General features: G+C 36.6%; 1 protein-coding gene across 1 annotated transcript in view; it reads right to left on the bottom strand.

Annotated features, from left to right (window-relative positions):
• The window catches only part of LOC126236051 (intraflagellar transport protein 81 homolog), a 109,776-nt gene that overhangs the window by 1,764 nt on the left and 80,887 nt on the right, over window positions 1-27,125 (bottom strand). The window contains exon 10 of the mRNA XM_049945090.1: window positions 2,591-2,706. Coding sequence (XP_049801047.1) covers window positions 2,591-2,706 — 116 coding nt within the window. The remainder of the gene's footprint in view (window positions 1-2,590; window positions 2,707-27,125) is intronic.

Raw genomic sequence — 27,125 nt, 5'->3', positions numbered from 1 at the left:
GAACAAAAGTAAATAAATTTACTTCATAACACCAAGTTCAAAAAGTAGTTCATTTATTTGCTGAAGATAAATTCTTAAAACATTTCCTTTATTTCTCCACTAAAACACTGTAATGTTCACCAGTTCAACTGCCAGTGTTATGATGGGCATGAATAAAACACATTTTAAGAAAGAGACAAAGTTTAGTTACAGCATAAAACAAACTGCATTACATGTGGAGGGGGGTGGGGGGAAGGGCGGGAGGGGAGAGAGAGGACGAGGAGAGACAGGTTAAAGAAACAAGAATAGGTAATAACCAAATTCATGAAATCAACAATTTTAACAATATAGTGCACAGGACAGTTGTTAACAGCATATCCAAAACTGAACTTACTTTGTGTTCTTGAGCAAAAATGTCATAAACATGGGGCAATATTTAAGTAACACTGGAGTGTGTGATATTGGTTCTCATTATGAGTGAAAAATTGTGTTGAATTTCATTGGTATCCAATGTCAGGCAAGCCAACAATTTTGCTAGACCAGAAACATTTAACCTACTGTAGTCATAATAAGTGTGCAACTAAACTGTTTAAAAATAGCTTTTTAGTGACATTGACTGTTGAAAAAAACTTTTTTATTTTGAAAATAAAACTTTTCAACCACTGATGGGAGCCAACTGTGACTTTGTTTTTGAATATAAGTTGTGACTGCTAAGGAATTGTTAAGATCCCCTGACACTGCAGAACCTCCACAATAATGTCTAGTAGTAGGAGGAACACTTTTTTCAAGTATATTTTGGTTAACACTGATAGTCACATGACGATCCTTTGATGGAAAGAAGATCCTACCCCTCTGTCTGGGCTTGTTCTCCCCACACTAATTCACTGTTTGTGTTTTACATAACTGTTGAGTGTTTACTTTTATTGTTAGATTTTGTTGTACTGTTCCTTGTTATGTTTTTCTGTCATTTACTAAAACAAAAATAATCTAATAAAAGGAAAACAAATATGCTGTCAGATAATAATACTCAAATTGTCCAGTATAACACCAAAGAAAACACCAGATCTGTGTATCAAATAAAATATTTTTCTTTTCCCCCCCTTGTACCTCTTAATATGTCATAAAGGTAAAAGTAAAATTAACACTCAATTTTCAGTGCATTAGTCATAACTGACATCTCACTGAACCAGAAATACATACGGAAAATATGGCAAAGAGTTACACAGGAAACAGCTTAAATGGTGAATGTCCCAAACAGTACTTCGTGAAACTTTAAACTGCCACAATATGACTTTAATTTCATAAAAAAGCACAAATCAATGACCAAAGCTAGTGAAAATAATTACACCAGCCACTCTGGCAAAACTGATAATGATATCAAAAGTAGACAAGTAGCTATCGAGAACTCACTACTGGCAAAGTTCGAAGGGACAGCAAACAGAATATTCCAGAAATACCCTTTACTTAACACCTTCAAATGCAATTACAGCCGTCAGTTAAAACAGTTAATACACCAAAACTCATGCAATCTGGTGAGAAGATTCTTCCACATTTCCAACAAACATTACTGCTTCACTGAAGCTCAACAAACCCTCACCATTGCAAAAGTGATTTTTTGGTTTTGTCTCAATACTGATAACATCGTTCGAATTTCTTTTTCTGCAGATGCTGTTAATGGTGTCAGTTATCTTGAGATGCTGGAGCTGTATCTAGTAGCTCAATTAGTGTGACTGTAAATTGACAAGACTTTCTTCAGCTTGAAGTAAGACATGTCCTAAACAATGTCTTTCCTGTATTTTTGATTGACAGAGGTTTAGAAATTTTAAAGCATCACAAGATACCCCAAGGTAACTTTGTTACACAACATCTGATCTTTTTCTTCTGAGTTGTCTATTTTACTGCAAGCTTGTTATACACATCCATGGCCTGAAGAGCAGAACTGTATAGGTACTTCTGTTGATAAAAATATATTATGAAATATATGGACAGAGCCAGGTTACAGATTCAAAATTGGTGCACCAGGTCAACCATGGCCCATTCTTGCAAACTAATTGTATGTCATGTTATTCTCCGGTAAAGTTGTGAAATACCTTTCAACAAAACTAATGCAAGCAAACAGAAACAACAGTTTTTGTTAAAATTTACTGTGTATTTTGAGATGTAGAGGCTAATCTTCATCTGTCATTACATTTTGGCAGTTTATAGAGAGCAGGGCCCACTGGTCTGTTTGTCTTATGAACTGAGACACTTTATAGTGTACAATACAATATTTGCATATTACACTGGTTTGCAAGATTAATATACAACAACTGTGTTTTATGATGTAAATCACAGATAGTTGTAATCAGTTAACTAAAAATGAAAGCCATTAAATGGGAAAATATGGATGATATGATCCTGTGATCAAGCAAGCACAACAATAGGCAATAGAGTAGTACATATGGATTCAAAATAGAACATCAAGTGTCAAAAGTACACTACATAGATCAGCTCCAAAGATCAACATGTAATGAAAAACTAAGAACATGTGTTATGGTTATGCTTAAAATTGTATCTTAGCACTCATCCTAATTACAAACTGATGTCGCATAAATCGGGACTGTTTTCATACCTGTTCAATTTTTGCTGTAGTGCTCTCCAGACCAGCAGCTGTTGAATCATATATCTGCTTCTTTTGCTCATATTCTGTTGTTACTTCCTGACATTGTTCTCGTAACGGCCGTAATTCTGGCAAATATACAGAACGAAATAAAGTTAACACTATGCAGAATGAGTAATTCTGTCAGAGTTGGGAGCTGACTTAATAAGGTAAAAATATTATCACAAGCATTTTGGAATATATTATGGATATCAATCCTTAAGAGAACAGGTCATTCATTCAAATCAGATAAGAACACATAAATAGAGGGAGTGAGATGACACGTTTTCTCTCAGCTTTAGTTCTTGGTGATATATTCCTCACTTGATGATAGCAAGGAAAATTTCCTTAAACAGACATTTCTCAAAAGAAGACTCCTCTCGATATTTTAAAATTCAGCTGCAAAAACATAAGCCCTTATGTTGAATTCATCTGAACAGTGGACATCCTCAATAATAGACATGGACACTGAAATGTATCCCCCAGCAACAATTACAACTTCCACATAACAGATAGCATGAAAGAAAAAGACAGTTGTAAATTAAACAAAAACAATCATTATCATGCATTTGAAGGCTTTTTTAGTTAAAGTGCATACTGTTTCTGTCTACAAGTGAGAGCACTCATGCACTTTAATGCTAAATCCTAATTGGTTAACACTGAATGAAAAGGTTGAGATCATCAATGTTTATGAAATGGAAAAGCTTAGTGTTGGAAATATGGCCATGAGGTTTGCTGTTAGAAAAACAAAGATCAGTGACATTTTAAGAAAAGAAAAGAAAAGAATATTATGTAATCATGAACTAGAAATGATAACTGTAGTGTTGGCAGAAGAGCCAACACCGTGTTGCTAGAGGAGGCCGAAATGCACGCGTTTAATTACACGCAGACTGGCGTGAGGTCTGGAACAATTAAAGGAGTTGAGTCTAATAAGAAAAGAACATAGTTCTTGGAATACTTAACTTTAATCCATATTTGGTGTACAGCGCTCTTGACGGTACATGTTTTATAATTTCAATATTAATTGAATACGGCGCCTTGCTAGGTCGTAGCAAATGACGTAGCTGTAGGCTATGCTAACTATCGTCTCGGCAAATGAGAGCGTAATTTGTCAGTGAACCATTGCTATGAACGTCGGCTGTACAACTGGGGCGAGTGCTAGTAAGTCTCTCTAGACCTGCCGTGTGGTGGCGCTCGGTCTGCAATCACTGACAGTGGCGACACGCGGGTCCGACGTATACTAATGGACCGCGGCCGATTTAAAGGCTACCACCTAGCAAGTGTGGTGTCTGGCGGTGACACCACAATAACCTTACCAGTAAATGCACTTTTTGCAACACAACAGGCTTAACAGTTGAGAATTTGACTTCTGAATGGTTCTGCCACGCTCACATCAATAATTTGCCCGCTAGTGGACCTCAGATCTACAATAAAGCACTCTCAACTGCCAAGGAGTTAGTATTTCACGTATTTTAGTATTTGTAGGCTGGCTTGAGAATTTTAGGAGTAGACACCACGATCATCTCTTTTCTAATCATGTCTGGTGAATCCAGTTCATCAGATGAAAAAATTGTGTCAAAAGATGGTAACAGAAATTTGTGAGTGTTAAGAAGAAAGAAACATTTTTAACTGTGATGAGTGTGGCCTTTTCTTCACAAATTTTCCCAGTGAAACAATGGCCCTGAAAGGTGAAAATTCTTCTGGAGTTAAAATTTCACTGTTCTACTGTGTGAATCTGAAAAATCTTAATTTATATGTATGGATGCAAGGGCTAGACATTTCAAGGGTACTGACTTGAGTAACCTGAACATGGAGTGGTATGCTAATAAACGATCTTAGTCGATAAGGGCAAAAATGACTGAATGTTTGCTGGCATTTGATGGGAGAATGGAAAGACAAAGGAGGAAAATGATTTGTTTATGAATAATGCCACTTCCCATTGCAAAGCTGCACTAAAAAAAAAATGTGAAAATAAGCCTTTTTAACACCAAATTCAGCTTCAAATTGCCAATCGCTGGCTCAGAGGATAATCCAAAATCTCAAAGCATTTTAAAGGCAAGAAGTGAGGGTTGACACATTTTTTGTCTCAAATGAACAAAGTCGAATGTGGAATGAACTTGGTAAACCTATCAGTGTATTTGATACAATTCTGTGGATTTCTTCAGCCTTAAATCAAGTGACATGCACTTCAATCAGCAACTGTTCCAAGAGAGCAGGGTTCATTTTTAATTACCGTACCTCAGCAGTTGACAATGGTTTGCAGAAAACAACCTCAAGAAACTTAAGCATGAACTTCATGCTTTAGTAGAGGAAATCAGTGGATCTGAGGAATATGCCAATATCAGTGATGCACTGTTCACAGAAAACATATCAACAAGTGGGAGTGAGCTCATACAAAAGCTTCATCAAGAAGGGACATTGTCAAAAATGGAAAACACGATGAGAATGATGCAACTGAACTGGACTTTACGCCACTCTCAAGTAGCAGGCAGTTGAAGAGGTAAGAAAATTGAAACATTAGTTTTTAGTGAAATATGATGAAGAGGGACTCAATTTGATGTTAGCAGTTAAAACACACATTGAGAAGACAATTATAAATGACACTCTGTTTCAGAAAAAAATACAGCACTATTTCAAACCAACCTTACAGAATACATGAATGACATTTTAGTTCTGTATTATACTGGTGTATGACGGATTTGTTAAGGTAGTACTGTACTTAAATCAAGATAAATTTTCACTAATTTACTTATACAGTAGAACAGCACTTTACTATCTCCAGTATATTGCATGTACTGCATTGTATACTGTGTTTCTATCCTTTTCTGAGTATCGGACACAATAATAACTAAAAGTACCATTTTATTTTCCCCATAGATGACCATTATTTGGGATTGCTACTGTATTCCCCACTTTCACATGAAAGTGCTTCTAACTAAGCACAATTTGGATTCTGATGTGAGAGTAGTACAATATCGGCCACTGCAGAGTTCACAACAGTGGTACTTGAAGCTCCTAAAAAGGACCACTGTGTTACAGGCACAGACTTAGACTTGTCCAAGGATTTTGACACTGTTGATGATACAAAATTATTAAACGAACTAGAAGTATTTGGATTAAGAGGGACAGCAAATGAATGGTCCCTGTCTTACCCGGAAAATAGGGTGCAAAATGCAGAGCTAGTTCACACATCTGCTGATGATAAATTTTTTGTAAAACAACTGTCACACAAAAACACATATATATAGGTTGCCTCAGGGTGGTGCAATGGGCCCTATAATTTTCTTTATATTTAACAATGACTTTACAGATTGGATAAGTCATTGAGAAAAAGTTCTCTTTGCTGACGGCAGTAATATCATAGTCACTGATAAAAACACCAGAACTCATCATAATTGAGAAGGCAAATAAACCTTCACAGATATTTACAAGCAAACAGTATGTTTATAGCACTGAACATAGAGAAAGTAAACAGCCCGCACTTCAGCACAAAGAGGGAAGACAATTCTGTTGCACTGAGCATAGATAGTGAACCTATAAACTGTGTTACAAAGGCAAACTTTTTAGAGCTGAACATTGATTGTAAATTAACATGGAATGAACACATAATGATACTGGTGAAACGAATGTCATCAGCATATTATGCTCTTAGGGTTGTAGCAGTGGTTTGAAACAGCCAATGTCTTCTTATGATTGTCACTATTCTTACATGCTATCAACTTTTAGCTATGGGTCTCTTTTCGGGGGGACCAAGGTTGTAAAGTGCGGACACCGTTAGCAAACTGCAGAAAAGGGCCATAACAATAATAATTAAAAGTAACAGTCAGGTTCATTGTAAAGAACTATTTACAAAATTGGGTATCCTTATTGCATCAAATGAGTACATTTAATAACCTGTCCATATCAAAGAAACCATTAATATTATTATTAATATTATTTAGTTGTAGATAAGTGTTCTATGTTTGTTCTGTTGACACATTCCACACTGTAATGTTTACTGTGAATTTGATCTACAGTACAAGTAACTAATTAACTAAATAATTAACCATCTATTTCACTAATAGTTCTATACACAATAATGGGACAAGAGCCAGTTTGAACTTCCATTTGCCAAGGAAAAACAAACAAAAAAACTCGAAACAGTATTTTCTACCAGGGAATAAAATTGCATAATAAACTGCACAAGGAAACAAAAAACATTACTAAGATACGTCTATTTAAAAGGATAGATAACACATACTTCATAAGTAATGCACACTATACAATTAAAGATTACTTACATAACAAAAGAGGATAGCTATAACACTCTGTCACATAACTATAAATAATCACAACATAATGATTTTACAAAAGTGTGTCGAGGCCAGTACAGTACAACAGTAATGACTAACATTCTCCTGAGCTCAGCATCATTCATGAGGGGGGATGGGGTCTCAGTTTTCGAGATGGACTAAAAGGAGGACATGGAGATGTACATGTTCATGGTACTGGGGTCAACAGTGAGTATTCCTAGTTTGTACAGAGAGAAACTACATTTTTATTATGAAAAATATGGTGCAAACTGTCTATGATCAACTGAAAATTGCACAGAAGGGATCAACCAAATGAGGCAGTACAGTTGTCATGCCACAGATTTCATATTTGGGATGATGGAGTTTGCTCTCTCAGGCCATCCTGATTTAGGTTTTCCCTTGTTTTAATGAAACTTTTCAGGCAAATGCCAGGACAGTTTCTGCAGCGAGGCCACAGCCAACCACATGTCCTATCCTCATAAACATACTTATGTCTCTGTGCACACATACAGGGTGTCCATAATTAAAGTTCCAGTTTCACAATGCTGTAGAAAGAAAACCAGAATGATGTCAAATTTGATCAGCATATTATTGACGTACAGGGAAAAGTCTTGAAACCAAAAAGAAGGTGAAAATTTGACCAATAAATGGCACTGTAAGTATCAGAATGTGCACACCAACAGACGCGTGGCACAAAGCTGTTCATCAGTTTGCAAACAAGGCACCCAACGTGACTGTCTCCATGAAGGACTGCGCACTGCTGGTAAAGCTCCTTTACATGATCAGTGATGTGTGTCAGCAGCCCTGCAGAAGTTCTGGACACTCAAAGGGCACTGACAAAGGGTCTGGAGAAAATGATTACAAAATCTGAAAAGACAGGTTTTTGTGAAGTGCACTGTGGCAATGGCAAGAAAGCAGTTGATCTGACATGTAGAAGTAGTGGCCACGGCACTGCAGGTGCGATCAAGTGGCGGTGTGCAAACATGTAGTGCACGGGGAAACGTCCGAACGATGTACATGTCTGTGAGCACAGTGTACAAAACTCTAGGAAACATCATGCATTGCTATCCACAGAATATCACCCATGTTCATGAGTTGCTGTCCCCTGGCCTGCCAGCAAGACAAACGTTCACTCTGGAATTTCATGCTTGCATGGAAGTGGACAATGAATGGCCATGGAACATTCTGTGGACAGATAAAGCCCATTTCCATCTCTAAGCACATTTCAAAATGCAGAATTGCAGAATACGGGCAGCGGAAAATCTGAACGTACATCAACTGGGACCACTTTATTTTGTGAAGGTGACTGTGTGGTGAAGGTTGATGGGATCGTTTATTGCAGAGCTGTATTTTTTAGAGGAGATGAGTCCTGCAGGTCTTGTTGCCTGTAACGTCACTGGTAAATGCTATGAGTGAGTTTTTTGCACCAACATCATTCCAACCCTTCAACAGCGTGGGTGTGTGGGTAGGATCATTTTTATGCAAGATGGCGCTCCTCTGCACATTGCAACAGCTGCTGTTGCTACAGAGACACTTTGGAAAAGCTATAATTATCAGCCATCACTTCCCTGACCATCTAGATCATGTGATCTTAATTGGCTATGGGGTTATCTGAAAGATATTGTTTTCAGTGATCCAATTATGAATGAGCTGAACTGAAGGCACACACTGTGCAAAACATTCTGAACTCTATTACCGAGACACTCCTATCTGTTGTGGAACATGCTGTTTCTCAATTTCAGCTTGTGGCAGGAAACAGTGGAGAGCATATTGAACATCTTGCTAGTTTCATGACAATTAGAAACTGATGCCATTTTGCTTTTTATACCTTTTTGGCCCCAGGGCAATTAAAAACCGATGACATTTTGCTTTTTATGTGGTCTTTGGCCTCCGTACAATTAGAAACTTATTTTTCCCATACAATGTGGTACAACCTTGCCATGATGGATGGGCTTCCCTAATAACAGTGCTACAACTGTTGACTGCTGAACCTCTGCAGTCTTGCACACTGAACAGTACAGATGGTGTAATGTGCAACTCAAACCAAAAGCAATGATATTGCGATTTATCTGTCATTTGTAACCGAGCCCATTTACATTAAGATGCTTATAGTGCCATATTTTGACCAATTTTCCCTAAATTTTCTTTTTGTTCTGTGACATTCCACCCTACGTCAATAATATGCTGTTCAAATTTGACGTAATTCTGAGCAGTGGTTCTCTTTCTACACCGTTTTTTAACTGGAATTTTAATTATGGACACCTCATATACTGGAGCTATTTCATTGAATTACGATGAAAGATCCCATGTCATTGTGAAATGATCACTGTGTGAATAGGCTAAGTAAATCCTTTTCTTCTTCCCTGTTACTTTTCTGCACAATGTGGAAAGGAGGCTGCATAGTTCTACAAGGTCAGCTGTAGTGTTGCTACACTGGTTTTTCTCTTAACTTTGTTAAAATGTTGATCTCATTTACAACAAAGGAAATGTCTATGGCTATTTCAAGCCAGTCATGATGTGTATAAAGTAAAATCAGTGCTAGTGTTGAGTGAGAGAACTGGACTGCCTAAACTGTTAAAGGTAGAAAGCTCTACTGAGGAAGTTCCGTCACTGTCATAAACCTTGTCATATTCCACAGACACCACAGAATGAGATGTGGAAGGAAGTCAAATACTACCTTTTTTATTTAAATTCAGTAAAACTTAATGACTCTATGTTATGAAAGACTATTGTATTAGTGAGCTAATTCTAATTATAAAATAATTTAAAACATTAAATTTACAGAGTTTCTATGAAGGTATTCTTCAATGGAACATAAGGAGTTGCACAACAGAAAGTTCTTTAATTATATTTCAAATTCCATCACATTATCTAGAATACATTGAATATGGTTACTTTAAGTTTTCTGAAGAGTTACCTGAAGAATGTTCTACAATTAATACAAAATATCGTTCTTAGAACACATTTCTGTATTTTGAAAATACTGTCTCTGTAAGTTCAGTTTCCCAACAATGATTCCATAATTCATTAGTCAATGTAAATATTCAGAATAAACCAATATCTTTATTTTTAAATCACCTGTAGCAGCAATTGTATACTGTAAATGTAACTGAACTAAGATGCTTTATTGATTCTGCACTTTATTCATTCTTTCCAATTCCGCTTGTATTATTTCATCGTTCTGGAAGCATATTTTTATACCTTGTGGAGTTCTGTGAGAAGTACTGAACTGTATGTAGAGAGTCTTATAAAAATTCAATAATAATCCATTTGACTTTAACCATCTGTTGATGTTTTCCATTGTTTCAGTACTGCCTTTTCAGTAAGGGGACAATTCTGAGTGGTTATAACTTCTCCCACCGAGAGGAGAGCACATTTCACACTATATATAATCAAAAATACAGTCTGATCTACTAACTTACAAACATCTATTTACCATATGGCACTCATTAAGAGTTTTTGAATCACATAAATAGCTAAAAATATATAAATGAAAAAAATCAATTTTTGAAAATATAATGCAACTGTATAGATAAAAAATATATACGGGGGAACACACATACAATGGGGTGCCCAAAAAAACTGTAATAACATTGCTGTGGGTGAAGCTTGTGCAGTACGCATTTCTGCTGCTCGGTGTGTATAGTGAAACTCATTGCCAGTTGAGTGCTGCCTGTGTTGTAGACCTGGCTTGTTCTGTTCATCTGCAGTGAATGTTTTTTCTAGCACCGTTTTGTCCTTGTTTCAGTTTTTATGATGGCAAGTTTAAGTAAACAATGCACAGCAGTTAAATTTTATTTTCTACTCAGTACAAATGCTGCTGAAACTGTTTTAGTGTTGAAAACAGCTTATCAAGATGACAGTGGGAAATACTCAAGTGTACAATTGGTCTGCTCGATTTAAAAAGGGCAACATGTCGACTGACGGCAAACCTCATTCTGGACATCCATCAACTGCCCAAATCGATGAAAATATTGAAAATATGCGAGAGCTTGTGCTTAGCAACTATCAACAGACAACTGATCAACTGTCAGAGATTAGAGGGTTATTTTGGAGTTCAGTGTTCATCAAAGACGACCTGGTTTGTGGCAGACAGGAGACTGGTTCTTCGACCACAACAACTCAGCTGCACACACAGCCATCTCTGTTAAAACAGTTTTTGGCTAAAAATGGCCTCGTTTCGATGCCCACGCACCTTACTCATTTGCTCTGGCTCTGTGCTACTTTTTCTTATTTCCATGCACAAAAAGGGGCAGAAAGGACACCAATTTGACAACATTAAAGAAGTCAAGGAAAAAATGAGGGAGGAGCTGTCAGCCATTTCTATACATGACTACAAAAAAATGTTTCGAACAGTGGAAGCACCAGTGGGACAAATGTATTAGCTGTAATGGAGAGTATTTTGAATGGAATAAGGTTGTTTTGTAAACAATTCGAAAATATACAGGTTTTAAAAAATAATTCCAGGGTTTTTTTTGTATCCCCCCTCATGTAAAATATATAAAGATTACTTAAGTAATTTCTACATGTCAATATTTCAACACACCTCTTCAGCATAATATAAACCAAATGACAACAGCCATATCTGACGATCAAGATCTTTTATATACTTTATCACACCACGCGTCACTGTCAGGTAATCTTCAACAGGACCCTTGTAAGCACTTCACAAAATGAAAAATGTAGTATCCTATGACTATAATGCCAATGAGTCACAGTTGGAATCTGCTGTCTCATACAAATACCTGGGTGTAACAATTTGTAGGGATATGAAATGAGATCACATAGGCTCAGTCATGGGTAAAGCAGGTGATATTCTACAGGGAAAAAATGGAAATGAGCGTTTGGCGTCATTGGCCAGGAGGGCCCTTACGGGGCAGGTCCGGCTGCCTCAGTGCAGGTCTTATTACATTCAACGCCATATTGGGCGACCTGCGCGCCGCATGGGGATGAAATGATGATGAAGACAACAAAACACCCAGGCCCTGAGCACAGAAAATCCCCGACCCAGCCAGGAATCGAACCCGGGCCTGCAGGACGGCAAACCGTCACTCTGACCACTCAGCTATCAGGGTGGACATTCCACAGGAGAAATGCAATCAGTTTACAAAGGAGATTGCTTACAAACAACTAGTGTGACCCATCCAAAATGTTGCTTGTATGAAGAGAAGAGCAGCATAAATGGTTACAGATTTGTTTGACCCGTGGGAGACAGCTACTGAGATGCTGAAGAAACTGAACTATTTTCAGGATAGATGTAAACTATCTTGAGAAAGCCTAACCATAAAGTTTCAAGAACCAGCTTTAAATTATGACACTGGGAATATACTACTACCCACTAAATATCGCTTCTATAAGGACTGTGAGGACAAGATTACATTAATTACAGCATGCACAGAGGCATTTAAACAATAATTATTCCCATGCTCAATAACGAATGGAATGTGAAGAAACCATAATAACTGGTACAATGGGATGTTCCCTCTATCATGCACTTTACAGCCATTTGCAAAGAGTAGTGCTGATGTAGATGTGTGGGACATGTTGATACAACATGAGCAATTGTCTGTCATCCTGCAGCAGTCATGAGATCGTGATGAAGTTTTGTCCCACTTGTGGAGAGAGTGTGTCTGTGTATCTCCCAGCACAAGGTCGACGATATAAAGTCATTTCGCAGGAAAAATATTTCTGTTACTGATAAATCAGATATATGTACAGTATTTAACAATCATTTTCTGAGCATTGCTGGTGAATTAAATAAAAATTTAGATTCTACAGGAAATCATGTAACTTTCTTGGCAAATGCCTTTCTGAGATTGATGTCTGAAATACTCCTCTGTGATACAGACAAGAGGGAGATTGAGTCAATAATTAAATCACTGAAGACTAAGGACTCTCATGGTTATGATGAAGTGTCTAGCAGAATATTACAGTGCTGTGTTGCACATGTTAGCCCTGTATTTAGCTACATATGTAATTTTTCCTTTAGGAATGGTCAGTTTCCTGAGCAATTAGAGTACTCAGTAGTAAAGCCACTTTATAAAAAGGGAAAAAGGGAGAAAGGGATAATGTAGATAATTTTAGACCTATTTCTAGGCCATCAGTGTTTGCAATAGTTATTGAAAAGGCTGTGTATGTAAGGATAATTGGTCATTTTATATCACACGATTTGCTATCAAATGTACAGTTCGGCTTTAGAAGTCGTTTAACAACTGAAAATGCTATATTCTCTTTTCTCTGTGAAGTACTGGATGAGCTAAATGAAAGGTTATGAATGCTTGGCATATTTTTGGATTTAACTAAGGCATTTGATTGTGTTGATCACAAAATATTGCTCCAGAAGTTGGAACATTGCAGAATATGGGGATTAGCTCACAATTGGTTCACCTCTTAATTCAGCAACAGGCAGAAAAATGTTGATAATGGCTATGATGTGGGTGGGGCCTGAGTGTGATACTGTCAAGTGGGGGGCCACTCCTGTTCCTTATTTATATAAATGATATGCCCTCCAGTATTACGGTAACTCTAAAATATTTCTGTTTGCTAATGACACTAGCTTTGTAGTAAAGGATGTTGTGTGCAACACTGGCTCGGTTTCAAATAGTGCAGTACATGACCTAAGTTCATGGCTTGTAGAAAATAAACTAACGCTAAATCACAGTAAGACTCAGTTTTTACAGTTTCTAATACAAAATTCAACAAAACCTGATGTTTTAATTTCACAGAACGTGCATATGATTACTGAAACTGAACAGTTCAAATTTCTAGGTGTTCAGATAGATAGTAAGCTGTCGTGGAATGCCCACGTTCAGGATCTTGTTCAAAGACTTAATACTGCCATTTTTACTATTCAAATGGTATCAGAAGTGAGTGATCGTTCAACACGAAAATTAGTCTACTTTGCTTATTTTCATTCGCTTATGTCATATGGTATTATATTTTGGAGTAACTCTTCGCATTCTAAAAGGATATTTTTGGCTCAGAAACGGGTGGTTCGGACAATAAGTGGTGTAAGTTCACAAACCGCTTGTCAACCCCCGTTCACGAGTCTGGGTATTTTAACATTGGCCTCTCAATATATATATATTCTTTAGTGTCATTTCTTGTTAGCAATATTAGCTTATTCCTAAGAATAAGCAGCTTTCACTCAGTTAATACTTGGCAGAAATCAAACCTACATTTGGATTGGACTTCCTTAAGTCTTGTGCAAAAAGGTGTGCAGTATACTGCTGCATCCATTTTCAACAAGCTACCACTCGAATTAAAAAATCTTAGCAGTAATCCACGCGCTTTCAAATCGAAACTGAAGATTTTCACTATGGATCACTCCTTCTATTCTGTCGAGGAGTTCCTTGAAAAATTAAGCTCATTCTTATTGTATTGTTGATTGTGTTTACTTAAATTTATGGACTGACTTTTTTCGGGTTCATGAACATTTATTTTTATCTGTTATTACTTTTATGTTGTAATTTCATGTACTGACACGTTCCATGACCTTGGAGATTTGCTCCTCAATTTGGTCCTATGGAACTTGATGTGTAAATAAAAAAAAATGGTCCTTCTGGATGCAGTACAGGGTAGTCCAAACTGTCCATGGCTGGACAATTCCAGAGGTTTATCCTGAATGTAACCAATTTCAGATACTGGAATGGACATTTTTGTTGCCTACAGTGTTTCCGTTCATAGATGGGAATGAATTCATTTTCAGTAAGAATCCCAGCTGTGATGTGGGTGGGATGTCTTGATCTTAATCTTTTCCACTCCACAGGGAATATGTCGTTCAGTACTGGAGGGTCCAGGTTTTCAACCATTTTCTAGTATTCATATAATAGAGCACTCTTCTGTGTGGTATCAGGAGGTGAGAAATGACTCAAGATAGAAATGACTCCTTATGAAAAGGAAAGTTGCCAGTCACCATATAACGGAGATGCTGAGTCACAGATACGCGCAACAAAAAGATTGTCACAAATAAAACATCTGGCCAGTAAGGCCTTCGTCAAAAACAGACCACACACACACACACACACACACACACACACACACACACACACACACGATGCAGTCTCAGGCAACTGAAGCCACACTGTGAGCAGCAGCACCAGTGCCTGATGGGAGTGGCGACTGCATGGGGGGTAAGGAGGAGGCTGGGTCGGGGAGGGGGAGGGATAGTAGGGTAGCGGTGGCAGACAGTGCAGTTTTGCTGGGGAGTGCACAAGGACAAGGTGGAGAGAGGGTAGGGCAACTATGTGTAGTTGGGAGGTTAGACAGAGGGCAGGCGAAAGGTGGGGTGGGGGGGAATGGAAAAGGAGAGAAGTAAAAAGGCTGGGTGCTGTAATGGATCTGGGAGATGTTATTTTTTTTACTGTATTTGTCGATACCAAATTGTAAATGTTTTTTTTATACTTTTTGTCAGAATTTATTGTAATCTGCCTTATTATATGTTAATTTACTTATGTTTTTGAGAGTGAAAGCATATTGATTACTATTAGTAAATGTATCGAAGAATAGCAAAGAGACTGATTACAAGTGGAAGCTTGTGTGTTGTGTAAAATATCTTTAACGCCGGAGTCGTCTTTGACTAGTCAGTCGGCAGCTAACTCTTGGTGTGTGTTGACGGAAGAACAATGTGAAGGTCGCCGTCATAAATAATTTTGAATTATGTTACTATTTTTTTTGTATTAACCATAAAAAAAGAAACTACATTTGAAGAAATGGTATTTGAAACACCAAAATGAGGCAAACACGTTGAACCACGTCTTTTCTGCAGCCGACAAAGATATATTGTGGAATCATACTTAGACAACTGAAGCCAAGACTAATATCGCCTTGCAAACGTCTAACGGAAAAGGTACTGTCACGAAATATGGCAAATTTAAGTAAATAAAAAAAATAGTGACCATATTTTCAACTTGTGTCTTAGCCGGGATACAATATTTCAACTGGGGACTGTAGCCGGGATATTGTGTTCACGAGATCTTCAACAGTGCTTCGAGGAAGAAAATTTGTGTGTGTTAATACCAGTTTCTTCAGAATGTGTGTTACAGTATTTGTGTTCATCGGGAAGTAAAAGTTTTGAGAAGAAATGTTTCGGCAAAAAATATAATTTTCGACAGAAGAAAATACTTCAAGAATTTTGGTCAACAATCACATGGCTGGAAAACGTGGATTTGCAACAGTAGAAGAGTGTTCCAGATAAGTCACGAAACCCTCGTATTTTGTTAAAACAATATTTTTATCTTGTTTTGTATTGTTGTGTATAAATATTTGTTCTTCACAATGACTTATGAGATTTTCGAGAGTATTGTGCCTAAAGTAGAAAGTAGTAATTTAATAGACTTCAAAAATCAGGACAGGTCAAATGAAACAGAAAGAACCGATCAATTTGATTTAAAAAGTTTTCTTGTAAATTTCACGAAAGAAATTAAACAATCAGTTGACGACAATAAGACTTACTGGGATGAAAAAATTGATAACATTTTGTTGCAAGTCCAAGCAGTCAATACCCAAGTGGGTGAGGAAAAAATTGAATCTGTGGAAGCAAAAGTAAATGAAATTGATGCTAAATTGAGCAGTGAAATTAATACTGCAAAAAATGAGTTACTGGTAGATAGAGAAAGAACTTTAATTGAATTTAATGAGATAAAAGGGGAAATTAAAAATTTGGATGAGAACACAAAAGTTTTAGTAAAAAATGTACAACAAGAAACTGACAATCGTTTGGTTACTCTAGGAAAAAAAAATAGAGTGCAATGATTTAGAAAACAAAAAATCTGTCAGAGAACTTAGCGAAAAACTTAAAAGTTTTGACATTGAATTTCAAAGCAAAAATCACAATGTCAACACATGCAATCTTGTATCTAATACTCCAGTGAAGCACTTTTCGGTAGATGGACCCTTACATCCCGTTGATTTTATAAAGTATTGTAAGGATTGTTTTTTACCTCACTCACCAGATGATATGAAAATTAAATTTGTGAAAAAATTCTTGGAAGGGGAAGCTTTGACTTGGGCAAACCAGATTGTAACTTTGGGGATGACCTTTTCAGAATTTGAATCAAAATTTCTGGAAAATTTTTGGGATGATCTTAAACAAACTAGAATCAAAAGTGAATTTTTGAATGGGAGAAACTATAGAGAATCAGTTGGGAACATGAAACAATTTTGCAAAAGTGAACTTCAAAAACTTATTCATTTAACAAAACCTGTGGATGACTTGATCAAAATTGATACCTTAAAGAGAAGATTGCCATCAGCAATGCAGTTGAGTTTAGTTCATTGTCCTGATAGTAATGTAGAGCAGTTTCTCAATTATATTGAAAAGTTGGATAGGGTAACAACAAGAACACACAGTGGGTTTACTCAGAAAGGCAATGGTCAAAATTGGGGAAATGACAACTTTCAAAAAAGGGAACAAAACAATTATCATGGTGTCAGTCAAAATTCATGCGGATATAACAATTTTCAAAAGAGGGACCATAATTTTTATCCAAAACAAGAACAACATTTTCGCGGAAATAATCAACAAAATAGAGAACACTTTGGGGATCAAAATCACAGAAATTTTGTTAGAGATCAGTACAATAGAAACTACCAACAATCAGGTAATGTTTGGCATAGGAATGGGAACAGAAATGTTGATCAGAGACATTGGCAGAACCACAATCAGCAGTTCAAACAGGAACCGGACATAAAAAACGAGTAGACGCCCCCTTGAAGGTCCGCAAGGTTGAGGCAGAAGGTGAGCATGATGAAAGGACCAATGGATGTGACTATCATAAACCCAAACATGACAGTTCCAAACCTAAGCTATCACATGAGGTCATTAGTTGTTACTTATTGAAGAAATTTCAAGAGGAAAATAATGATGATAAAGATAACATTTTCAGTACACAAGAACATACAGTAGATAAAAGTAATTGTGATTCATTTAATTTAACAGAGTTTTACAATTGGGCAGAAAAGAACAACACTTTGTCAGATGATGTAATTTGTAGTAGTTCAGAGATGTGTGTGAATGAAAGAGAGAATGTATGCTGTGAGAATGAAAATGTTGGTGAAAGGGATCTGGTAACTTTAGAAAGGGGAAATAATATTTTGGGGGATAATTTGAATGTGTATGACCTGAATATGTGTAATGATAATGATGTTGATGATAAAGTTGATAATGATGGTAATGGTATTGATGATGATGTTGAGGAAAGGTATTTCATTAGTTTACATAGGGAGTTGGGCATACACATGGTTGAAAATGGATTAAATAGTGAGAATATTATAGAAATTCCCACGGATGTTACCAGGATGAATAAAGCTCACAAGCTGGATGTATGTGAAAGTGTGAATTTTGATGTTGTTGGTAAAGAATCTGACTACACAAATAACGATGACACATGTATAACTTCTAGCCTAAGTGAAACTTTTACAGATACTAATGATACACACACATTTCTTATGAATATGTGGCTGAACAGTGAAACTATTTCTTTTGACAAGGACTTTAGAAAGATGCTTATTAATGTATGTGAAACTGTATATCCTGAGTGGTGGAAAAAGATGAGATATTTTATTTTTGAAAAGCTGAAGGATAAGTACTTCAATAGTATACAATGTGATTTGGATGAAAATTCTTGGCTATTTGAGATAATAGAGAATACTAATGACAATTTTGTATCTTGTGCAAATTTTATAACTGTGACAAATAATACATGTAATGATATACCATATGATTCTGATAAGTATAGGTTTGGGGAAATTGAAAGTGATTTATTACATGATTATACAGGTTCTGAGAAAAGTGATCAATTTTGCAGTCCTTATATAAAAGTTCAAATTGGGTCATGGATTGGTAAATGTTTAATTGATACAGGAAGTGAGATCTCGGGAATATCTGAGAGGTCAAGCAAGAAATTGAAAGTGGGGAAAGATTATGTTGAAATGCCAGTTGTTGGGGTAAAGATAAAAGGTGCTACTGGGAAGAGCAGTAAATTGGTAAAAAGCCAGGCTTTAGTGACATTTTTAATTGAAGGCAAGTTGTTCACACATGGATGTTTTGCAATTCAGGAATTTAATGAGGTTTTCTTTTGGGTATGAATTGGATAGTAAAAGTAAATACAGCATTTGATTGGGTTGGAAGAAAACTTTTGATAGAAACTAGTGAAAGGGAATACATTCAGACAAATTTTGTGAACACACTTGGTGATCAGAGTAATGGAAATTTTGACAGTATCAATTTACTAAAAGAAAATAGATTGGAGGATATTGAAACTCATAGATTTGATACTGATGAAGTTTAATTTGGGAATTTAGTAAATTTGAAAATTTCAGAAACACAAAATTTATCTGGAGAGCAAAAACAACAGTTAGAAAATCTGCTGTGGGAATACAGTGATGTTTTCAGTGACATACCTGGTAGGGAAAAGGGGTTATCAGTGTGAGCTTCAGGTAAAACCTCATGAACCATTTTTCATAAAACCATACAGTATTGCAATATCAAAAAGACCTGCTGTTGAGAAAGAGCTGAAAAAGATGGAAGGATGTAATATAATAGAAAGGAGTATCAGTGCATATAATAATCCTCTAGTAGTAGTTTCGAAAAAAGATGGTGGAGTAAGTTGGTTTTGGACTCTATAGACACTTAAACAAAATTTTGTTCAGACAGACAGACAATCCCGAAAATATTGATGAGTTACTGTATAAATTTACAGATATAAAATATATGTCAAGTTTGGATCTAACTTCGGGTTTTCATCAGGTACCACTTTCGGTTAACTCTAGAAAATATACTGCTTTCTTGTACAATGGTAAGAGTTACCAATATTGTGTTGTGCCATTTGGGTTAAATTCTTCTGTTTCCGAATTTATAAGAGCTTTGGATCATGTACTGGGGCAACAACTTGCATCTAAACTGATAATTTATGTAGATGACATTTTGGTTACAGGGCAAAATTGGGAGGAACATTTTTCGATTTTGAAGTCAGTTTGTGAAAAACTTAGAAAAGGGGGGATGACATTGAAATTAGAGAAATGTAAATTTGCTGTTTCTGAATTAAAATTTTTGGGTCATGTCACAGACAAGGGAATTTTGGCAGATCCAGAAAAAATTAAAGCAATTTCAGAAATTCCTAAGACTAAAAAACAATTAAAGTTGTTCTTTGGGTTATGCGGTTATTACCGAAAACATATAAGTGATCAGAGTCTGAATGCACCATGTTTAAGTCAGTTACTTAAGAAAAACACTGTTTGGGTTTGGGATAAAAGTTGTCAGGAAGAGTTTGATAAAATTAAGCAAGAGTTGAGGAAGCAACACTTATTACACAGACCTGATTTTAATTTACCATTTTGTTTGAACACTGATAGCAGTAATTATGGGCTTGGAGCAGAGTTATTTCAAGAAAGAGTAGAGAATGGAGTTAAGATACATTGTACCATAGCATTTGCAAGCAGAATGTTGCTCAAGCATGAGAAAAATTATAGTCACAGAGAAGGAACTTTTGGCAATTCATTGGGCTTTTACAAAATTTAGAATTTACCTTATTGGACATAAAACCATAGTATTTTCGGATCACAAAGCTTTGAGTTACTTACAAGAGTGCAAATTATACCATAGTAGATTAACCAGATGGGCAATATTTCTGCAACAGTTTGACTTTGAAATCAAACACATAAAAGGTTCTGAGAATGTAGTAGCTGATTCACTTTCAAGGTTACCAATTGGGGGAGAAAAGGAGATTTTTGAACAAGAGGAGGAAAAGCAATTTAAAATTAGATACTTGAAAGGGGTGGAAAATGAAAAAACAATTAGAGCTATGTGTAACAAAATTAGAAAAAATCAAAATTTAGATCAGAGTTGGAAATTAATCAAAGAATGTTTAGGCAAGAAGGGGTATGAGAAACTTGATAAATTTTACAAATTACATAAGGGGATTTTATTTCGGAGAACAGATGTAGATTCTGATAATTGGAAACTGTGTTGGCCAGAGGCAGATGCTGATAAGCTGATCATTTACATACATGAAAGTTTTGGTCATTGTGGGATACAGAAGTGCATTCAAAAGATACAAGAAAATGTTTATTTTTACAATATTGGAAATAAGGTAAGAAAAGAATTGGCAACCTGTGACAAATGTCAGAGAGTTAAAGTGAGCAATCAAAGATGTGGTGGAGAGATGCAAAACATTATTCCGGAAAAACCTTTAGAGCTTATCGCAGTGGACTTATATGGAATGTTACCAAAGAGTAAAGGTGGTCACTGTTACATATTTGTTATGGTAGATGTATTTTCAAAATTAATTAAACTATATCCAGTGAAAAAAAGCTACTAGCCATGAAATTATAATAAAAATTGAAAGAGATTATTTCGCACAGGTGGGTAAACCAAAAGCTATATTATCAGATAATGGTTCACAGTTCACCTCTAAAATTTGGAAAAAGTTTATTGAAAGATTAAAATTGAAGCATATACTTATATCTGTTTATTCTCCGTCCACCAATCCTGCAGAAAGATATATGAGGGAAATTGGGAGACTCTGTAGAACCTATTGTAGCCATAAACAGCCAACTTGGTTTGAGCACATTTGAAATTTTGAAGATATTATGAATAGCCTACAACATAGTTCCACAGGATTTTCACCGTATGAGATTATGTTTAATATTAGACCTCCAAATCTTATATCAGAACTTATTGAATTTCCTAAATGTACACCTTTAACTATGCAAGAGAGAGAAGATATTGTCAGGGAAACTATGAGGAAACAAGGGAAAAAGAGGAATAAAAGACATAACAATAGGGTAAAATTAACCACTTTCAAAATTGGGGATCTTGTTCTGGTCAAATCTCATGAAAAATCAAAAATGTTAACTTCAGAAATTAAAAAATTCTTTGATATCTATATTGGGCCTTTTGAAGTCATAGAAAATCCACACCCTAATGCTTATCGTTTGGTGTATCCTAAGTCAAAGAAATTATTTGGTCTCAGGAATGTTGTCTCTTTAAAAGTGTATAAACAGAAATCATAATTTCAAAATTTAAATAACCTATTATTATCTAAAACAAAAGTCCTCCACTGGAATACGCTTGTTAGAACAAAACTGCCTGTACAACCAAGTATGTATATTTGCATGTAAATTAATAATTTGAAGTCACATGTTAATTGAAACTGATGAAAAAACACTGTTGTAACAAAGAATGAGAGAAAGATTTATTTTTACTTTTTTACAAAAAAAAAAAGTCTCCCTAGTGAGCATTTCTGAATTTTTCTAATTTTTGGAAGCTAAGTCTTCCCCGTGGGTGAAGGTATGCATGTGAGGACATGCATGCAAAGGTATAAGTTTCAAAAAACAATTTTAGATAAAGCCTCATGATATATGAGCAATTTATTGTTGTTTATACTGATGTTGTGGGGAGCGAAAGTACTCTTCACAAGAATGTGACTTGTAGTAATATTGTAGTAGAGGGGCAAGTGTACATAAATAATTGCAAAAAATTTAGATAATACTCATGTATCTTTAGCTGTACTAAAAGAAGAAAATAATATATATATATATATATATATATATATATATATATATATATATATATATATATATATATATATATATATATAAGGCAAATATAAAAAAAAATCTTATTCTAGGAAATGAGTTTTACCTTCCTATTATTTTCAATCTGTATGCTGTATGTTAGAATATTTCTCATGTATGTTTTATACCATATATATTTGTCATGTCAAATAATTTCTTTACTTGAATTTTTTGTGTATGGGATTGATGGGGAAGTATCATTGCAACAACAGCCAGTAACAAGTCCACAGATTCAAAGAGTCCAAATTTGGAAGAGGTTATCAGACTGCATCATTAATGTACTAATTGTGTAATACAGATCCATCACTGAGTGTGGTCGGGATTTTGATGTATATGTCCATAACAACAAAAGCCCTGGGGAGCAGTTGTAATGGATCTGGGAGATGTTATTTTTTTTACTGTATTTGTCGATACCAAATTGTAAATGTTTTTTTTATACTTTTTGTCAGAATTTATTGTAATCTGCCTTATTATATGTTAATTTACTTATGTTTTTGAGAGTGAAAGCATATTGATTACTATTAGTAAATGTATCGAAGAATAGCAAAGAGACTGATTACAAGTGGAGGCTTGTGTGTTGTGTAAAATATCTTTAACACCGGAGTCGTCTTTGACTATAGTCAGTCGGCAGCTAACTCTTGGTGTGTGTTGACGGAAGAACAATGTGAAGGTCGCCGTCATAAATAATTTTGAATTATGTTACTATTTTTTTGTATTAACCATAAAAAAACTACATTTGAAGAAATGGTATTTGAAACACCAAAATGAGGCAAACACGTTGAACCACGTCTTTTCTGCAGCCGACAAAGATATATTGTGGAATCATACTTAGACAACTGAAGCCAAGACTAATATCGCCTTGCAAACGTCTAACGGAAAAGGTACTGTCACGAAATATGGCAAATTTAAGTAAATAAAAAAAATAGCGACCATATTTTCAACTTGTGTCTTAGCCGGGATACAATATTTCAGTGCGCAGGTGGAATGAGGGCTGTGTAGTGCTAGAATGGGAACAGAGAAGGGGCTGGATGGATGAGGACAGTGACTAATTAAGGTTGAGACTAGCAGGGTTATGGGAAAGTTCCCACTTGCACAATTTAGAAAATCTGGTGTTGGTGGGAATAATCCATATGGCACAGGCTGTGAAGCAGTCACTGAAATGAAAGATGTCATGTTTGGCAGCTTGCTCAGCAAAAGAGTGGTCTACTCGTTTCTTGGTCACAGTTTGTCGGTGGCCATTCATGTGGATAGGCAGCTTGGTGGCTGTCATGCCCACATAGAATGCAGCACAGTGGTTGCAGCTTAGCTTGTAGATCACACGACTGGTTTCACAGGTAGCCCTGCCTTTGATAGGATAGGTGATGTTTGTGACTGGGCTGGAAGAGGTGGCAGTGGGAGTATGTATGGGTTAGGTCTTGCACCTAGGTCTATTACAGGTGTATGAGCCATGACGTTAGTGGTTGGAAGCCGGGGCTGTGTAGGGATGGGCAAGTATAAGTTCGGTAGACAGCAGAATACCACTGTGGGAGGGGTGGGAAGGATATTGGGGAGGACATTTCTTATTTCAGGGCATGATGAGAGGGAGTCAAATCCCTGGCGAAGAATGTAATTCAGTTGCTCCATCCTGGGTGGTACTGAGTTACGAGGGGAACACTTCTTTGTGCCGAACGGTGGAAATTTGGGAGGTGGTGGGAGACTGGAAAGATAAGGCACAGGAGATTTGTTTTTGTACAAGGCTAGGACGATAATTATATACAGAGAGGGACCGCTCGCCAATGCAAATGCAACAACCACAGGTGGCTAGGCTGTATGGAAGGGACTTCTTGGTATGGAACGGGTGGCAGCTGTGAAAGTGGAGGGTTTGCTGATGGTTAGTAGGTTAGATATGGACAGAGGTACTGATGTAGCCATCTTTGAGGTGGAGGTCAACATCTAGGAAGGTTAACCATTATCTAGGAGTAGATGAAATTGACTCGCTAACTATGCACGTGCATTTGTTATGTGGTATATCTATCTTTTTCACTTATGGACTACTGCCCCAGACAGATGCACACTACTCTGTCTCCACAATCAGTGTCACAGAGCTTGTGGAGAATGTTGATTCTGCTTTTGAGCTTAGCAGATGTTCATGTCAAGTGCTCCTTAAAAGAAAGTGTCCCATCTAATGTGGTCCCAAGGTATTCTAGATGTATAGCATGTCTCCCTTAAAATAGACATCAAGGCTCTGTCTGCCAATCTATTGGACAGATGAAAAAATGCTACTTCTGTTTTGAAAATTCCTAGCAGATTGAAACTGTGTGCCAGACCGAGACTCAAACTTGGGACCTTTGCCTTTCATATACAAGTGTCTACCGACTGACCTACCCAAGCACGACTCATGACCCATCCTCAAAGCTTCAATTCTGCCAGCACCTTGTCTCCTCCATTCCAAACTTCAGAGAAGCTCTTCTGTGAACCTTGCAGAACTAGCATTCCTAAAAGAAAAGATATTGCAGAGACATGACTGAGCCACAGCCTGGGGGATGTTTCCAAAGATCCAGAGTTAGAGTCTCGGTCCGACACACAGTTTTAATCTGCCAAGAAGTTTCATATCAGTGCACACTCTGCTGCGGAGTGAAAATCTCATTCTGGAAACTTTTGTTTTATTTGATGTAGATTGTAACCTCTGTTTACTAAAGTACGGGCTTACGATGTCAAGATAAGAAGTTAAGATTTCTTCAGTTGTTTTGAAGGTTCTGTGCAGGGTAGCTATTATCCAGTGAGCCACATACCCAAACTTTCTAGACTGTGTTGTAGAAATGTCAGATACACAAGGTGTGTTCAATAAGTAAGGAGACTTTATAAATTTATGAAAAAATATTTATTTATTCATAAATATTTACATTGTCTACATCAATGTAATACCACTCAGATGCAATTCACTTGTGTCAATGCTTCTTCAATCCTCGAATCATTTCTCGTAAGCACATTTGGTACAGCCTCGAGTATTTCCAGCAACGCAGTTTTTATTTCCTCTGTCATAGAAAATCTTTATCCTTTCATAGGTCTCTTCAGTTTTGGGAACAGGAAAAAGTTGCAGGGGGCCAAATACGGTGAATATGGTGGCAGAGGCATGATTTTCATGTTGTTTTTGTCCAAAAAATCTCTAACAAGCAGCGAGGAATGAGCAAGTGCATTGTTGTGATGCAAAAGTCATGAAGCACTTTTCCACAATTCCAGGCATTTTTTACATATTGCTTCTCAAAAACGGTGCACAACATCAAGGTAATACTCTTTATTGACTGTATGACCTTGAGGCAAAAATTCATGATGTACTACACCAAAGTAATCGAAAAAAACAGTTGAGCCAAGCTTTGACATTTGATTGAATTGGGTATGCTTTTTTCAGTCTTGGCTCTCCAAGATGCTTCCACTGGTACGATTGGGCTTTGGTTTCAACGTCATAACCATAAACCCATGTTTTGTCACCAGTTATAACCCTTTTGAGCAAATCAGGATCATGAATGACGTCATTGAAGAGCTCCTGAGCGACACACAGGCAATGGTTCTTCTGATCAGAATCGAGAAGTTTTGGAATGAATTTCGCTGACACACATTTCATGCCCAAAACATCCAAGAAAATTGTCTAACATGAGCTGACCGATATGCCAACATCCTCAGCAACTTCTCTTATGGTAATTCGATGATTTTCCAACACAATTTTCTTCACAGCTTTGATGTTATCATCTGTTGTTTATGTGCTGGGGTGTCCAGAGCGAGGATCATCATTGGCATCTTCTCAGTCATCTTGGAAGAGCTTGTACCACTTGTAAACATTTTTTTTACTTAGAGCAGATTCACGGTATGCCACTGTCAACATTTCAAAGTGTTTTAGAGCACTTGATTCCATTATTCACACAAAATTTGATGCAAGTTCTTTACTCCATTTTTTATAATAATCGAAAATCATACTGAACCACCCCCTTTTTCAACAATTTCATATTTATTGTCCTTTGTAGTATATTTCAGTGATAAAAACTCAGAGCTTTTACGTCAGTGAACTTTATGAAAATCAAAACTGAGAAAGTATGCACATTACAATCTAACTTTATTTACCCATCCTATGACATATATTTCTATAGCTCATCAAATTTCAAGCCATCCTATGTTATGCTTTCCTGACATTATAATTGCTTGGATAGGTCCGAGAGGTAATGTAAAATATTGTGTAAACTGCACAATATTTCAATGAGGAAGATGCTTATAATCATCAGGCATAATTGCTGGCAGCAGCTCTGGCAAGCCAATTTATATGGTAAGCATAGATGCCCGCAGGAAGGGAACCTGCCAGAGCAACGAACTGCTAATTGCACTCTGCGTGCTGTCAGAAGACCGGCAACAAGCAACAACCCTGAAGTATGTGTTCGAAATGTTGGTGCCTCGCTTTCAGCTCCTATTAGTGTATTCTCACTAGATTCTCTTCTCTGCAACTGATACCTCCTTAACACTCTCTCTCATAGAGCACAAACTATAACATATCCCGGGAGCTTGTCAGCAGAGATTGAGCATCTTTATTTGTTGTCTGTTATGAATGGGTAGCAGTGTCGGTTAGACCGTCAGCGAGAGCAGCATCGCTTGTTGCTGTGTACAGATGCGAGCTG

Source organism: Schistocerca nitens, chromosome 2, assembly GCF_023898315.1.
Source record: "Schistocerca nitens isolate TAMUIC-IGC-003100 chromosome 2, iqSchNite1.1, whole genome shotgun sequence".
NCBI classification, from domain to species: Eukaryota; Metazoa; Arthropoda; class Insecta; order Orthoptera; family Acrididae; genus Schistocerca; species Schistocerca nitens.
Note: the sequence above shows the minus strand (reverse complement) of the source record. Positions and strands in the feature narration are given on the sequence as shown.